This window comes from Cyprinus carpio, chromosome B22 (genome assembly GCF_018340385.1).
Source record: "Cyprinus carpio isolate SPL01 chromosome B22, ASM1834038v1, whole genome shotgun sequence".
NCBI lineage: Eukaryota > Metazoa > Chordata > Actinopteri > Cypriniformes > Cyprinidae > Cyprinus > Cyprinus carpio.
Window position 1 is genome coordinate 14,819,054 of NC_056618.1, and position 18,352 is coordinate 14,837,405.

The 18,352-nt window shown below is 28.6% G+C and overlaps 1 protein-coding gene across 1 annotated transcript in view; it reads right to left on the reverse strand.

Moving 5' to 3' along the window:
* LOC109079690 (lysine-specific demethylase 4B-like) overlaps positions 1 to 18,352 on the reverse strand; it is a 60,011-nt gene that overhangs the window by 25,444 nt on the left and 16,215 nt on the right. The window contains exons 7-9 of the mRNA XM_042749508.1: positions 13,590 to 13,693; positions 7,251 to 7,388; positions 732 to 928 (exon numbers count right to left, since the gene is read on the reverse strand). Of these exons, the coding sequence (XP_042605442.1) occupies positions 732 to 928; positions 7,251 to 7,388; positions 13,590 to 13,693 (439 nt within the window). The remainder of the gene's footprint in view (positions 1 to 731; positions 929 to 7,250; positions 7,389 to 13,589; positions 13,694 to 18,352) is intronic.

The following is an 18,352-nucleotide window of genomic DNA, read 5'->3' on the forward strand; positions in this document are numbered from 1 at the left end:
AAGGCCAAAAAAACTTTGCCCAAGCAAAAAAAAAAAAAAAAAAAAAAAAAAAAAAAAACAATGCAATGGATAAGGACCTTTAATTTCAACCCAAACGTTTCCCACTTGATAGTTTTTATGGATTACGATTCAAACCACCGGAAAAAAATTTGCATGATCTCTATGAAGAACAACGAAAACGGATAACTTTTATTTCAAACTAAGTTTTCTGACTTAAAATTCTAACAATAAAAGTAATTTCACATCCATGGCAATTTTTCGCAGAGACATTGTTAAAACAAAACAATGTGCACACGTCTTTGACCAGTAACAAAAATACCTTAAAGTAAAATTTTCTGCATTACAATAGCTGTACTATTACTATATCTGGCCATAAATGTCATTGTAACGTGTCATTCCTACGTCATACTATCTCAACTTTTACTTTTATCATTCCTTTTAATTATAACTTTTTACATTATCAAGATACTATGAGCAATTTAACATCGTTTTGTGTTTTGCATTAAAAGCACATAGTATACTCACTACTTACGAAAATTTTCATGGTGACATGTTGTTAAAACAAAACAAGTTTCCACAAAGCAAGGTTTTGTTTTTTGTTGTTGTTCAGGGGACTGATGAAAATCATTTTCTAAAATCAACAATAAGGGAATAAGTTTATATTTTTGGCAATAAAAGGATAAACAGTGGATTTTTGGCAAAACAAAATAAACACTGAAAATGGTCTGCACCTGCGCAGGAGCTTCTCTCTGTACGTGACTCTGGTTTTCCTCCAGTGCTCCAGCTCGGGGCTGGTGAGGCTCGTGGGTTTCAGGTGGTCCAGGACCATGTTGTCTTTCCCCTGTTTCCACAGCTCATAGCGGTCAGGCTGCAGACAGCGAACGAAGACGTCCATGGAGATCTTCACCATGTCCTTACGGCACGAGCACTGCAGAAGACAAACGAGAGCCAACAACTTTAAAACAGTTCTGTCTCTGAGTTCTGACTGCATGATATATGATGTGACACAATGACAGCCAATCAGAATGAATTTAAAGTTCAGTACACAACTATGTGGAGTGATATTGTAGACCAATGAGTTTCCATGGTGGGCGGGGCTAATCAGCAAAAAAAAATGTATTTATTTATTTATTTGTATTATTGTATAGTATATTTTTTTAAAAAATGAATTAATTTGAATTTATATTGCATTATATTATCTTTAAATTCAGTTTAAATATACACTTTTGCATGCATTTTTTTGCCTTCAGTTTTGAGATTAAAAGAACAATCTAGAGTAATATGCATAAAATGCAAATTAATTGAAAATGTATTAAATATTTATAAATATTATAAATTAAAAATATTAATGTATTAATGGTGAATAAATAGCACAATTAATTGAATATTACCGGTAATACACATTCATTATTATAAAATAAAGTTAAAAATTAATACTACACAAATTAAAAATAAATATATCCAACACAAAAAATATTAATGTATTAATGTTAAAAATAAATATATCCAACACAAAAATATATAAAATCATACATTTACATTAAAAGAATAATACAAGGTAATCTAAATTAAAATTTAATTCATTAATATTATATTTATTTGAATTTATATAAATATTTAAATCTGCTAGGAGCCGATTTAAAGTAAATTTAAAGTAGAATATTTAAATGACAACAAAATATATTTTCTAATCTATATATATATATATATATATATATATATATATATATATATATATATATATATATATATATCATATATATATATATATATATGCAAATTCACTAAAAAAGGGGACCTTAAAAACTACAAAATATTGTGGTTCACAAAGTTGAAACTGTATAACAGATGAGAATCAAATGAACTGCATCATGGGAGTCGTGTCTGAAACAACGATTGAAAGGAAAATGAAAGCGATAGAGAGCAGATGTGATGATTAGATGAAATGCAAGTCTTCATGCAAGATTATTAAATCATCAGCGCCGACGACTGGAAGAAAAAAAGAAAAACACACTTTTAATCGCAGAGTTTGCGTGGCGTGGCCCAAAGTGAAAAATGCACAAATCAACATCTCTCAATCAACAGCAAGAGAGACGGATGGAAATAAAAGTCATTTTCTTGCGAGCTGCAGTTGGCTGTATTACATCGAGCCGTTATTTTCTGTGCCGCGCCGGAGCTGCTGTTCAATTACCAGAAACATTCTGCAGCTGAAGTGAAGACAAACACGGCAAACCCTGTGTGTGTGTGTGTGTGCGCGTGGGCATAATAACAGCAACAAGCACTATTCTTCACTCCGAAATGTCAATGTCTCACAGCGTAACTCCAGGGCTTGCCATATTATGCTCAGAAATGCAATTCCAGCCCGACTGGAAGGATCCGACTCCACCTGGAAAACAAGCGGCGCTGAGGAGAGGAACCAACCAAAACTAAAAGTACAATCATGCTGTGAACATTTTTCAGGAGCGTAACTGAGACTCAGCTGTTTCCAAAACATATCTACATTTCTTTAGCAAAGATTGTGAAAATAGGAAGATACATAAATGTGTGTGTGTGTGTGTGTGTGTGTGTGTGTGTTTCAGAATCTGAAACAATACAAAATGAAAAAGTTTGTATTGTGATTATTTTAATAACAATGAAAAATTTAACTGGAAAAAAGCATATATACATATACAAGTAAATTAAAAGAGTAATATAAAATAATGTATAATAATTTCAAGTAATATAAGTTAAAACTAAATGAATAAATATAAAAATAATAGTATAAATTAATAAAAATAAATTACATCAAATGTTAAAAATAAAAATATATTTAACATTAAATCTGTTGTGGAATACTTCCATAATTGAAGAAAAAAGAGAAATGTATGTAATTTTAATATATAATATATATATATATATATAATAGAGCCCGGACCGATATATCGGCCAGCCGATATTATCGGCCGATATGAGCTAATTGCATTTAAATCTGGCATCGGCGTTTATAACGGCCGATGAAACATAAAAAAACAGAGTCTCATGCTTCATCATGTCTGATGAGTTGCATAGTTTGCCCACCAGAGGGAGCTCTGCAGCTCCCCAGTGACAAACAGCAGCCAGAAATCCACTACAGAAAGAAAAGTAAAAGCGAGCCACTGAGATGTACTCTTTTGACGGTGAGTCTATCATTCGTCATGTGAAATGATTGTAGATTAGTTCATACACTGTATATAAAAAAAACAGTGTGGTAGTTCTAGCTTAACGGTCCTATCATTATCACTTCTAAATATTCTGTAACATCACTTACAGCCGCTAATGCATTGCTATATATTAGATTAGCCAAAAGCTAATACCAGTGTTTTATCAGTGGGAAGAGCGCGCGAACGTTCATAAGAGGTCAAACTATAACGTTAGCGTTATAACTTATTCTAAATATATCTGCAGTTGTTTCCCACATAATGACCGCGTAACTGTGGCAAGGGGGGCGCGTGTAGTCAATGACTAGAAGTTATGTACAGCGTGCCTCGCAAAAAAACAACAAACTGTTACGGTTATCTTCTAACGCAAACATAGATTCCTTTTTAGCAGGACCCTTAAATGCTTGCTATTAACTTGTTTGAAGGTGGTCTTCTCAAAAAATTGACAGCGGTTGTGTTCATGACACTAACGGTAACCATTCAACTTCGAATTGATTCCGTAATCTTTGTAACAGTATGGCTAAATTTACGTTCGCCAGCGCATACGATGTTTGTTTGATTCAGACTGGCACGAAGAGAGAGTAGAGATCTACGGGGGTCCGTTGTGAATGTGTCTGGGAGAGCAAATATAGTGTAGTTACAGTAACTACAGTAGGTGCGTCAGAACTGATAAACCATTGTAAATAAATGTGAGCTGAACAAGCGCTTTTTTTCTTCTTTTTTTACAGATTGTTTCAAAGCAGCTTTACAGACCTAACAGGAATATGTGTGTAATAATATAGTTAAATATAAGTAGGTAATAGGTAATACCTATTGCTTGACAAAAAAAAATAAATATATATATATATATAGATTTCCTCTATATATTCTCATTTTTGCCTATGTAGGAGATTCCCTGTTTATATTATATAATTCTAATGATGACATGAGTAATGATACATGTGTGATATTATTAATACACATGCTTATATTCTTTCTCGTTCTCTCTTTCCTGCCTACAGATGGCTGAAAAAAAAAGGTGAACGCTCCTGTAGCAGCAACGTGTGGGACTACTTCTGCAAAGATTCCTCTAATGCAGTGTTCTTTTGATCATTAAAAATATATATACTTTGATGTGCAATTGTTTAGTCATTGAGACTGTAATCAGGCTTTTTTTTTAACATAATCCCTTCTGGAAAAATGGTTTATACAGCCCACATACATAGAACAGGCAGATAATTTTACTATTCAATGTTGTGTAAGTGTAGTTTATAGGAAATGGGGTCTAATATCCAGTTTATTTTCAAATATCCGGGCTTAATAAGACTAGTCTCGGTGATTTCGAGTTAATATCAAAACTATCGGCCCCCAAAAATCCATATCGGGGCTATTATCAAAAATATACTATATATATAATATATATATATAGATATATATAGCAAAATGGGCAAAAAAATAAAAAAACAATTAAAAAAAATATAAAAAATAAAAAATAAAAAAATTTTAATATGACATTTAGGTATAAATACATTTTTAGAAGCTATATTTGGAAAACATTGTTAAAAATAAATCTATCTATATATATATAGATCGGTTAAAAGTTGAGGCAATAGTTTTTTCTGTTTTTGAAAGAAGTCTCTATGGTCTCCGAATCATTAATTTGATAAAAAATGAAAATAGATTACTATTCAAAATAACAGTTTTCTATTTGAATATATTTTAAAATGTAACTTATTCTCATGATGCAAACCTGAATTCTTCAGGATTTTTTGATAAATAGAAAACTCAAAAGAATAGCATTTATTTGAAACAGAAATATTTTGAAAGATTATCAATGTCTTTAGCTTTTGATCAGTTGAATGCATCCTTGCTTAAAAAAGAATATTTAAAATGAAAAAAAAAAAAAGATTTAATGATATGTATAAGTGAATAAAAGTGAGTATAAAGTTATTACACCATAAAATATAGTTTAAAAAGAATAAAAAAAAAAAACTATTATTTTGACACTGAACTCTCTGAGATCTCTCTCTTTTATTGCTGAATTTCTCACTGCTAAACCAATAAATGGAAATGGAGAGAGAAACAATCACAGGCCTCTGAAGACACCAGAGCAATGAAGCTGAGTCTCATATCCGAGATGAACATGTTAATAACGCTGTAAACTCATCGTGTCGCTCTCACTAGACCAGGTCTGGCCATTACATGAGCCGCTGCAGGTGCATTATTACCAGTTTCTCCGAGATCCCACACATGATGGGCGATTTATTCCCAGCACATTCACAATGATAGAAAATCAAGCAATACTGTGAATATCTATATCTGATTGAAAGATTCATTCACGCCACCATTAAAAAACGTAAATTTTTCATGCATATAAATATATATATTACAAATATGCATATTCACAGCATCAGCAACACTGTTTTTGCACATAAAAGATTCTTTAAGAGGCCAGAAATCAGTATTTTGTCATGACTGTGCAGGTTTTGAGATCTCTGACTAATTAGTGGGTCGATCAGTCGGACTGTTGTAGAGGAGGTGATGTAATGATTGGTGGTGATGGGGGCGCGGGAGCGGGTGAGATTCAACACAAGATCCCCTCATGCGCTATAATTAGCCGCGCGTCTGTGACCCGACATTCAGCACATCGCTAATCATTACAATACATGCAGATCATCAGCCGCACGAGTCACGTGTGACGAGTCTCTAAATGCCAGAGCGCAACACAAGCAGGAAAAACCACTCGCGCATGTGTAATATGAGAGAGAGAGAAAGACAAACAAAAAGAGGACAAGGAAGAACAGAAAAAGAACACAAAAAGGAAATTAAAAGAAAAGAAAAGATCAAAATGAAAGAACAAATGAAAAAGACAAGCAAAGAGAAAAAAGTAATGAAAAGGACGCACAAAAAGAACAAACAAGGATAAACAAAAAGAGAGAAAAAGAACAATCAAAAATAAATAATAAATAGAAATAACAAACGAAAAGAAATGAAAAGAACAGCAAAAACAAAACCGACAAACAAAAAAATTAATGAAAAGGGCAAACGAAAAGAGCAAAAAAAGAACAATCGAAAAGAAACAATAAAAAGAAAGACCATGAAAAGGACAAACAAAAAGAAAATGAAAAGAAAGGACAAACAAAAAGGACAAAAAAAGAATAAACGAAAAGGACAAAAGAAAAGAAAAACAAACAACAAAAAGAACAAAAACAATGAAAAGGACAAATAGAAAGAACAAACAAAAAGAAACGATCAAAGAACAAATGAAAGAAAATAAACAAAAAGAAAGAAGAAACAAAAAGAAAAAGAAAGAACAAAATGGGTAAATGAAAAGAAACAAGCAAGAAAAAGGACAAACAAAAAGAATAAACGAAAAGGACAAAAGAAAAGAAAACAAACAAACAACAAAAAGGACAAAAAAAACAATGAAACTGACAAATGGAAAGAAAGAACAAACAAAAAGAAAATAATGAAAGGAAATGAAATGAAAGGAAATAAAAAGAATAAAGAAACAAAAATAAGAACAAAAAGGACAAATGAAAAGAAACAAGAAAAAGGACAAACAAAAAGAAAATGAAAAAGACAAAGAAAAGAAAAACAAAAACAACAAAAAGGACAAACAAAAAATAAACAATGAAACTGACAAATGGAAAGAAAGAACAAACAAAAGGAAATAAACAAAAGGAAATGAACAAAATGAAAGGAAATAAAAAGAAGAAAAAATAAGAACAAAAAGTACAAAAAGAAACAAACAAGAAAAAAGACAAATAAAAAGAAAGTGAAAAGAAATAACAATCAAAACGAATGAACAAATGAAAGACAAACAAAAAGAAAAAGAAACGAAAAGGACAAACAAAAAGAATATCAAACGAAAAGAGGAAAAAAATAATGTACCTAAAAGAAAGAAAAAAAACCTTGAAGGGATGTGAATGAGCAAACAAAAACAAACATAAGCTGCAAATGAAAGGATGAATGAATGAGCAAACGAATCAGGAGCAAAGCAGCAAGAATGAATGAAAGTATGTGAAATAACTAATGAAAGCACAAAAGAACAAGCGAAAGAACTGTCGCGTGTCGAGTTAAACTCGCGCTCACCAGCGTGGCCATCTTGCCGTAGTCGACCCAGCGCAGGGTTGCGAAGTTCGTGGACTCGGCGCAGTTGAAGCCGTGGTTGAATCCGGCATGATATCCGTACGGGAACGTGATCATGAACTCGCCCTCCTCCTGCGTGATCTACCAGAGAAAGACAAAAACAGCAAAATCATCACAAAATCTATGGCATTGTTTTACGTTATCTGTGCTGATTATACTGTAAATTCTTGTTAATCGCACAAAATTAATACAATAAAATACGTAAGTGGGAGAACTAGATGCATGCAAATGTTGGAGAACTGTAAAAAGTACAGCGTTTATCGCGAAAAAACAATTGCTATAAATGGTATACGCTAAAAAGCAAAAGAAAGACTGTGAAAAAACAATGAATTTATTCATTTATTCAGTTTTTAACACCATGCCAGCTTCATGGCTATTTTCATGGGGATCTCTGAATATTTTCTTTTTCTTTTTGATTAACAAAAAAGAAACAAAAAGCAACAAACAACTTTGACGTTTTTAGCTATTAATATTTTCATGGGGATCTCTGAATATTTTCTTTTTCTTTTTGATTAACAACATTTTAAATTAAATTGACTTAAAAAAGGAACAAACTACTTTTATTATTATAATTTAATTAATAAATTAATGATTAAACTACTAAAATTTCACCTAAAATAATGAAATTAACTTTTAAGTTAAATTTAATTTAATTAAAAAGTGAGGTCTTAACTGTAAAAATGTGCAATTTTAATTGCAAAAAAAGATAAAATAATACATACACAAAAAAACGAGAAAAATAATTAATATTAAACAAAAAGAAATGAAACAACCTATTTATTTTGTTACTTTTAGTGTTTGAATTTTTAACTAATAGATGAAGAATTAAAAAAACAAAAAAAACAAAAAATAAAATAAAAAAACATGACAAAGAATTATGAATTTAAAAGAAAAAAAACATTAAATTGAAGAAAAATGACAAATGAACAAAAAAATACTACTTATGTGTAATTTAAAAATGAATGCATGAATAATTAAAAACTAATAAATTAAAAATTAAAAAAACAAAAGCAAGAGAGAATTATGAATGTGAAATTGAAGAACTGAAAAAAGAATGAACAAAAATAAGGAACAATGCATACAAAATCACAAATAACAAATAAATTCATTACAATTTATTTACAAATTAGTCCGAGTAATTATGATGCAAACTCACCCATTAGAAAAAAAAAAAACAACAACAAATTGGCAAATATATATATATATATATATATATATATATATCTATATATATGAAATATATCATAAATATCGCCTATATATATTATCTAATATATATATATAAATATAGGCACAAATGTCTTTGCGAATAACTGGAGTCTGAATGTCAATATCTGCAGCACTTTCTTGTGAATTCTGCACGTGTGCTAATAATCATGAAGCTCTCGGCTCATCCTCACGGGACACATGTGTCTCTGAAGATGGAAGCGCTGGACGTTTAATTTTTTCCCGGCTATTGCTCCGCTTCCCAACATATTATTAATTTCAACCAGCTGCACAGTAATCTGGGTGAAGGCAACATTTAAAGGACTCAGTGAACTGTACTTTGATGAAAGAGCCAATAACTGCTGAATTAAGCTGCAAACGACACTTCAGAGGGAGAAAAAGCCTTCGCGGGAAAATCAGCCGGGACCGAGAAACACGCCGGCTTCCAGCGCTAATATCTGTAGCCATTAGCGGCTGATGGGAAAAGAAATTTGCTGTGAGAAATCTTCAGCCTCCCCTCCATTCATCGTCTCCTTCAGACCTCGGGTCAGTGTTCTTTACAGGAGCTGGGGCTAATTGATCGGCTGGAGGGACATTTGAATGGGTTGAAAGACATTTCCAGGCGCTACGAGCGCAATTAAGGTGGAGGCGCGGGGCATGGCGGAGAGTTAGCCGGCCTTAGCTAATGAATATTTTCTTTTTTATAGGTTTGAGTTAATTTTAGTCATTATTCTGGCGTTTTTTACTGGAGTATTTTTGAGATTCTTTAATGCTGTTCCGAGTCACATTTCACTGCTACGTGTTGCTGTTTTTGTAGAATTAGTCCTCGGGTGTTTTAGCATTTAACAAAATTCTATTAATTCCACACCTGTAGAGAACGCGATAGTGTGTTATAGAGTGTCGATTACAGCTCAGACAAGCATAAATAAATAAATAAATAAATAAATAAATAAATATTTTAAAATTAAAAATTAAATAAATACATTTAACATAAAACTTCTGATTGCGAAAATATTATATATACAAATGTATTAAAATGTAGTTAATAATGCATTTGAATTTCCATATTCCAATTTTACTTCTTAATGAATAAATTTAAAATAAAAAAAAAAAAAAAAACCTCATTTTAATTTGAACTGAATCGAAGGAAAAAAAGTCACGTAAAGTAATAAAATTGACTTTTAAAATAAAATTTTATTTTAATTAAAAGAAATAAAGTCAGGTATTATGGTGTACATGTGCATTACTAAAAAATCAGATTGCAAAAAATAGAATTTTAATAAAAAATACATTCAGAGAAATTTTGTACATATGCAATCTGATGTTATTTAAATATATATTTAAATAAAAATATAAATAATTTAATGTACAAAATATTTAATGAAAACGAAAATGACTGGCATTTGAAATTTGCATTAATGTATTGTAAATAAAATAAATCAACAATTAAAAACATTTAAAATTAATAATAAAAAGTATTAATTTAAAATAAAATCTAAACCTAAACGCATATTAATATATTTATAAGTTTATACGTTTTTAAACATTTTCTCACCAAATACTTGAATCTTGAAAGCCTAAAAAATCCAGCAAAAAAAAAAAAAAAAAAAAAAAACAAAAAAAAAAACTTGGAAAATACTTTTAAATCAACATCAAATAATTTACAACCAATTTAATTCCAAAATGAGTGTAACAGATTGTTCAACAAAAAAACTAAATACATTCTGATTTCATGTTGACATTAAAAGTACTTCAAAGATATCATCCAAGAAACATCCTATATATTGGTATTAATTTTTGTGTTTTTATCTGTCTGTTTCTGTTTTAGTTTTGTGTGTCGTTAGTTGTTGAGTGGATGAGATTTATTGCGTGGTAGCTGATGGGATTTTACTCTTGACTGATTGGCTTTCTCTTGCAGGCAGTTTGAGCTGAAGCTCTAATAGCGTCCCCAGACACACGGAGAGAGACAGACAGGAAACCTGCTGAGATCAACACTTCAGCGTCTCCCTCTCCGTTTCATCTCACTCCAGCTCCACCGAGTGTCACATCGACTCAAAAGTGACAATAACATCCGTCGCATGGAGGAGCAGCGAAAGCCAAAATCAGGATTGCAAGGGTTGAGCGTAACATATAGCGGCGCTGAACTTTATTTAGCCACATTACAGAGATTTATGCTCGGTTAAATCTCACCGCGAGGGTCTCAGGCTCAATGGGAATTATCTGTGGAAAAGACTAATTTGCGTGGACGGAAACGGTGGAGTAAACTGAATTTGTGTTGAGTGGAGCGGTTGAGTTAGCTGGGGTAATGTGGTTGGGTTGTGTGGATGGTTTGTTGGGTCCGTGGTTGGCATATATAGCACGTTTGTTGTACAAATACGCATAATTTGAATGCGAAGCTAAGCGCTAACGCTACATTTTTGTCTGCAGACATTAGCACTGCGGCCAACATTAGCATTAGCATGCAAAACGTGTCTTCAGAGACTCCCACAACTGTGCGAAATAGCTAAGTGACTAAGTGTAGATATCTAAGATGCATTTTCTTCAAGAAAAACTACGTTCACGAAAAAGCGTGCGCTGTTAGCAAGGTCAGTTAGTGTGTGAGTTTGGTTATTCAAGATGAATTTTCTTTAAGAAAAAATTTAATTGCATGTAATTTAATCAATTATCATTTGGACTTAACCTTTTTCTTTAAAGTCAGAAATGTGAAGTTTAACTTTTTTATAAAATTTTTTTTGAAGTTTTATTTGAAGATTTATTTGATGTTTTAAGACATGTAATTGTCCATTTAAAAAATCCGGACATCGTTGGCATTGTTATTGTTTCAGTGATCATGCAAACAAAAAGTCATTTTATTTGTTGTTTGTTTATTTTAAATATAAAACTTGAAGGGATTTGTGTGTCAGCACTTTTTGAACATTTCCAGCACATTTTAACAACACTGAGATAATACCGATAATCGTAACTTAACCGATAACCAATAACCGATAACCGATAGTTCATTAATTTTGGACACTGTAATCGCGATAAGAAATTTTCATACCCTTACATCCCTAATCATTACATTTTTAAAAGAACTGAAATGTATTATGCAAATTATCACATAACAGCATGAAACAAATTACAATAAATAAATTAGTTTTATTCGCTTCTTTTATTGGCGTATTAATGAAACACGAGTAGAAAAAAGTTGTTTATGTAAGTTGTACTTGAATTGAAAATTGTTGCATTCATTTTGATGAAGTTGCATTAGTGCTTCAGCATTAGCAAATGTGGCAAAGTCAGATACAAAACTGGGAAAATACTGGGTCAAGCTAGACCATTCTGAAATCTTCGATACTTTGCACGCAAAAAACATTATTCGTTAAACGTGAACATTAAAAACCGTAAAGCTATGTGCCTTAGTGATTACAAATGAATAGACTGAATTTATGTCAGTTGTTGATAAATCACCAGCTCCCAACACACATGTAAATGATATCTGATCCTCTCAGATAGCCCACCTGATCTTACGCTGATCTTTTATGGCTCTTATAGATTTGCTCTTTGCGTCTCAGTCAATATAAATTGCACTGTTGGGTTGCTATGGATGCACTGATCTCTATAAGTCCCATCTGATACCATTACTATGGCAACATCAAAACACACATTCCGACTTATATAAACTGGACTATATTTTTTGTTTCATTTCTGATTAATGATTTAAAGTCTTGAGGATTGAATGATGTTTCTTGATGTTTCTGGAGGAAAAAAATAATTATATATAAACTGGCATTTGTAAAAAAAATATAAAAAATATTACTAAACTATGAGAGACTATGAATAATATTTAAAAATGATTATTATTTCAGAGTTGGTAAAAATGTTATAAATTGACTTTTATTAAAAAAAAAAAAATAAAAAAAATATTATATATATATGTAAATCTTTGTATTTTAAAATGATTATTATTTCAGAGTTGGTAAAAATGTTATAAATTGACTAATTAGATTTATGGATCTGAATAATAAATTATATTATATATTAATATAACAACTAATTGAAATGAAATGTTATATCAGTGATATTTTATTTTACTTAAAAATAATAAATACATAAATTATTAAAAGCAAAGTTTTTTTAACTTGTATATTTATCTTTTTTATTAATTTGTTATTATTACTACTGTATTTATACTTATATATAAACTCACATTCGTAAAAAAAAATATTACTAAACTATGAGAGACTATGAATAATAGTTAAAAATGATTTATTATTTCAGAGTTGGTAAAAATTAACTAAATTTACAATATATTTCTTTTAATTAAAAAATATATTTTAAAAAATAAATACAAATGTAAATCTTTGTTTATTTCATGTCATGATAATCTGAATAATAAGCTACAATTAAATTAATATAACAACAAATTGTAAATGAAATGTTATATCAGTGGTATTTTATTGTATTTAAAAAAAAAACAAATTTTTAAAGTTTTTTCACTTGTATATTTATCTTTTTTATTAATTAGTTATTACTACTACTGTATTTATTACATTTATTTATGCATTTAGCAGAAATGTAATAAATACAGTAGTAGACTGGTTATCAGTATTACTACTACTGTATTTAATTTTTTTTTTTTTTTTTTTTATATATTGTTTTTGTATTGTGATGTGAAAAAAATAATATTTCATTTTGTTGTGTGAATATGTGTATTATAATTATTATTTTTATTTTCAGAAGAATTTTTATTATATTTTGTATAAATTAAACACATTTTTGTTGTTATTATTATCATCATTTCAGTAATACTTTATTTACTAACAATACTACTAACAATAATAATGCTAAATAAATAATTAGAATGAAAATTAGCGGTACTAATAAGTTTCTGATTTATAGTTAATTATTATTATATAATGTATTGCATGCTATTACAAAAACACAGCAAATTGCATAAATATTTAGCACTATTTGATTCTGTGAACCACTATGATTAACGATTGCATTGATAAAAAATCATCCAGTTATCACCAGCCATATTATCTGAATGAACATTTGTGCTGTCCGAGTGACAGGAAGTGATGAATAACTCACTCTGTCAAAGGGGATGCTGTATTTCTTCAGGATGGATGGAGAAAGGAGGGTCATCTTGTGACGGAGAAATGCGTCGCAGCCCTGAGAACTTCCTGGGAAGAAACCTGCAGAAAGAAACAAACAGCAGAAAGAGCGAGAGTAAGACGATGCCAACGGATGAAGCCCTGAAATAAACACACCGAAGCACTTTAGAGGATATTATAGGCATTATTAGAGGACATTATGCAATTCATTCTTATTAACTTCTGTTATGATAATAACATTAATTGTAATTCACAATAACATTAGAAGAAATAAAACAATTATTTATTATTTTTATTTTATTTTATTTTGTATTGATTTTATTTTTATTTTTATTATTCTTTATTATTATTATTAGTAGTAGTAGTAGTATATTATTATTATTGTTGTTGATGCTGTTGTTACTATTAATATTACGTATATGAAATAACCGTTTAATAAAAGCAATAAGCCCCGTGAAGCCGTGGTTTACAGTGAATTTATAACAGCTAAGGGGGTTACTGTTTATAACGGCTTCTTGGGGTTTATTGCTTTAATATAGCTCCCTCCATAACAGGAAAATGGCCCTAGCATCGCAACGGGGAAAACCCATGCCGGTTGTAGCACACGTCGTCCTATATGTAGTCGATACAGATCCGGCTTAAGCACAAGAGTGACCCGATGTGAAGCCATTACAGTGAAATCATCTGTGGCGATTCTGTTGTGAAGTTATTGTGGTGTAATCTTTTGTGGTTATTAAGCGAGCACTTATTACGCGCATTTGTGCAGGTTACGGGTAAAAGCGTGCATCACCGGTGGCGTCGGTCTGTGTCACCTGAACCTCGTCCACGAGAGGGAGCGCTGAGGAAGCGCGTGAAAAGAAGAGCGCGGTGGTTATAAAGGTGTAGTTATAGTAAGGGGTCTGGCGTCAATACTGGGGGGCCGCCATATTAGCAATAAAGTGCATAATGAACACAACCGTGCGGAAAGCGTCTGATAAACACCACATGGCGCAAATCACACGGAAAACACGGAGCCGTCTTCAGAGACGTGAGGTAGGTTGGAAATCAGGAATGGCAAGCACAATCCGACTATGCATTGATGGACAGCAGTACATGAAGACGAAACGCTATTCTATTGTGTTTGATTACGTTAGGTTTGTTTTTGAATTTTTTTTTATCTGGGGGATTTTTTCTTGAGTAAGTTGATTTGTTTTGTATTTGTTTGATTTTGAATTTTCTCTTTGTTTAGCTTTTTATTGTTTAAATTGATAGTTATGTAATTCATTGGAGTTTTGCGTCTCTTTTATGATTGTAGTTGTTGTCATAGTCTCTTTGATGAATGTGGAGTTTTTCGTGCTTTATGAGTGCAAACGCGTGTATTTTCGCGTGTGTTTGTGGGGATTGTGTTTGTGTAAAGTTGCAAACGCGTGTATTTGTGCGCAAAACGTGTGTGAACAGTTTCACACAGAAATCAGGATAATTGTTACAAAATACATTTATAAAAAAGTAAATATGAAGTAAGTTTCAAAATATGTAGAAAATGTTAATTTACTATTAATAATGAGTTCAAAAAACAATTAAATAATATAATCAATAACTAAAAATAAATAAATACAAAATAACTAAACAATAAAAAAAAAAAAAAATAAAAATAATAAAAAAAAAAAACAAAAAAAGAAAAAAAAATTTAAAAAAAAAAAAAAAAAAAAAACAAATTACTAAAAAAAAACAAAAAAAAAATAATAAAAACTAAATAAAAAAAAAAAAAAATAAAAAAATAATATAAAAAACAAACAAAAAAAAAAAAAAATAACAAAAAAAACCAAAAAAAAAATAATATATAAATATAAAAATAAAAAATGAAAAAAAAAATAAAAAAAAAAATTAAAAAATTCGTCTCTTGCTCAAATGCTTTTGCAGCGTATTTGTAAATAGAAACAGTTTTCAACGCGTGTATTTGTGCGCAAAACGTGTGTGAACAGTTTCACACAGAAATCAGGATTAATTAGCATAATGTTGTGAAATGTTAACATTTTTTTTTCAAACAATATACAATTGTTAAAAATACATTTATAAAAAGTAAATAAGAATAAAGTTTCAAAATATTTATAAAATGTTAATTTAATATTAATAAAAATGAAGTTCAAAAAAACAATTACAAATAAATATAATCAATAAACTATTTTACGAAAAATCACATTTTATATCTATAAAAAACAAATGTCGAGTTAAAAAGGAAAAATATATGAAATGTTAAAATATTATATTTTTTTCCAAAAATATACAATTATTAACAATACATTTATAAAAAATAAGAATTAAGTTTTAAAATATTTCTAAAATGTTAAAATATTTCATATAATAAACATATTTTACAAAAAAAATCACTTTATTAAGTTTTAAAATATTTCCTGTTATAATATTTAAAAAAAAAATCACTTTCATATCTATAAAGAACAAATTAAACAACATGTACAAATATTTACTTTTCATTTTAAATATTTGGTTTTTTTTGTAGAATTATCATTAAAAGTATAAATTTAATATTTTTTATAATAGAATATTTGATAGAATTATCATAAAAATAAAACATAATATATATATTTTTAGATAAACAAGTGTATATTTTACACAAATATATTTTGTTTATACATGTATAAAATTACATATATTAAAATACAAATAATAATAAACAAAATCAATACAATAAAAATATTATAAATACAAAAAATAATTATTAAAAATCATCTAGTATTTATATCTATAAAGAACAAACGAAATGTTAAAAAAAGGAGATTTGCAAAAATCGAATTAATTAATTTACATATACATTTTGTATATTTTTAATTCAAATATATAAATATATGTATTAATGATAAATATAAACAAATATAAAAAAAATCATACTGTGTTTATATTTAAATATAAAATATAAACAAATATAAAAAAAATCATACTGTGTTTATATTTAAATATATGAACAGATATTCAAAAAAGAATAATTAAAATAATAAAATGTAAAAACAAATTAAAAGATAAACGTATTGAAAAAAAAAATAAAAAAAAAAAATAAAAATAAAAAAAAAAACAATAAAAAATAAATAAAAAAAATTATAACAAAACAAAAAATAAACAAAAAAAAACCTAATAACAAAACAATGAAACAAAAAAAAAAAATCAAAAATAAAAAAAAAAAAAAAAAAAAAAGAAAAAAAAAAACACTAAAAAAAAAATATAAAAAAAAAAAAATAAAATATCAAAAATTTATTAAAAAAAAAATATAAATAAAATAAATTAAAAAAAAAAATAACACAAATAAAAATAAAAAAAAAAATTAAAAAAATATAAAACTCAATGCGACCGGGTGATAATAAAAAAACAAAAAAAAAAACAAAAAAAAAAAAAAATAAAAAAACTTCCAAAAAAACCAAAATAAAAACAAGCAAAAAAAAAAAAACAAATTAAAAAAAAAAATAAATTAAAAACAACAAAAAAAAACTAAAATATAGTTAAAATTTTATAAATTGTTTAAAAAATTTAAAAAAAAAAAAAAAAAAAAATAGAATGAATTCATAAAATAATACACAAAAAGTGAAAACAGAAAACAACAATAAAATGGCGGGGGGGGGTCAGGCCTCGCATTAACAAGAAACAGCTTTAGCGCAGATCGCCACGTGATTCACTTTCTCGGGACTAACTTCCGTTGCTCTCTCTTCAGACACGTTTGAGCTCAATGCAAAGGTAGACCTTCGGGAACAGTGTGTGTACTTGTGTGCAAAAATGTGCCGTGTTGAAGAGTTTACACCAACGAAGATTTCATGATTCATCACTGGTGTTAGCACTTCAATGTGTTCGAAAAACATAACAAAGGGTAATTTATAAAACACATGTTAAAAATATTTGATTTTATACATAGTATAAACTTCATATATAAAATAAAAACTTATGAAGTATACATTTTGTATGGCAAATGGTCGTTTAAAATTTTATATAAATAAAAAACAACCAATATTGTTAAAAAATATCTATAACATGTGTAAAATTATTTAACTATAAATAAAATAAAAAATGCACATTTAAAAAATATAAATAAGGGGAATACTTTAATAAATCACTCTTGATTGGTTATCTATGCAGAATAAAAACAATTATATTCAAAAGAAGTTAACTTGTTATTACGAGTATACATTAATGCAAGCACTCTTATTTTTTTTCAAACAAATGAGAATATTAAAATCTGTTAGTGAGATGCATTATAAATAATAATAAAATAAAAAATAACCAAGAGCAAAGTAGATAATTATCAAATGTAATATTGTAAAAATTATAAAACTACCTATAAACATAAACATAAAATATGAAATATTTAAAAAATAATCTTTGAGTCGATAAACAATAAAGAACAGAAAAAAACAACAAAAATATGAAAGTTTTTCTTTATAAAAAATTCTATATACACTCGTGATTCATTCAATAACTTTAATGTTAAGTGGAGCTTCCAAGAAAATGTAATAATATATTATAGATATTTTATATACAGTAGTTTAAATATAAAAACAAAATATTAAAATTAAAAATTAAATAATTAAAAATATCTTTAACAAACTATTCATCTCGCAGACTACCTAAAGAGATGACCCTAATGTTTTCATAGTAATATCATTATGCTTTAGCCCTCGATATACACAAATATAATATATATATTAAATATAGCTATATATCTATAAACACAACGGAATACACACATTATATCAACAAAAG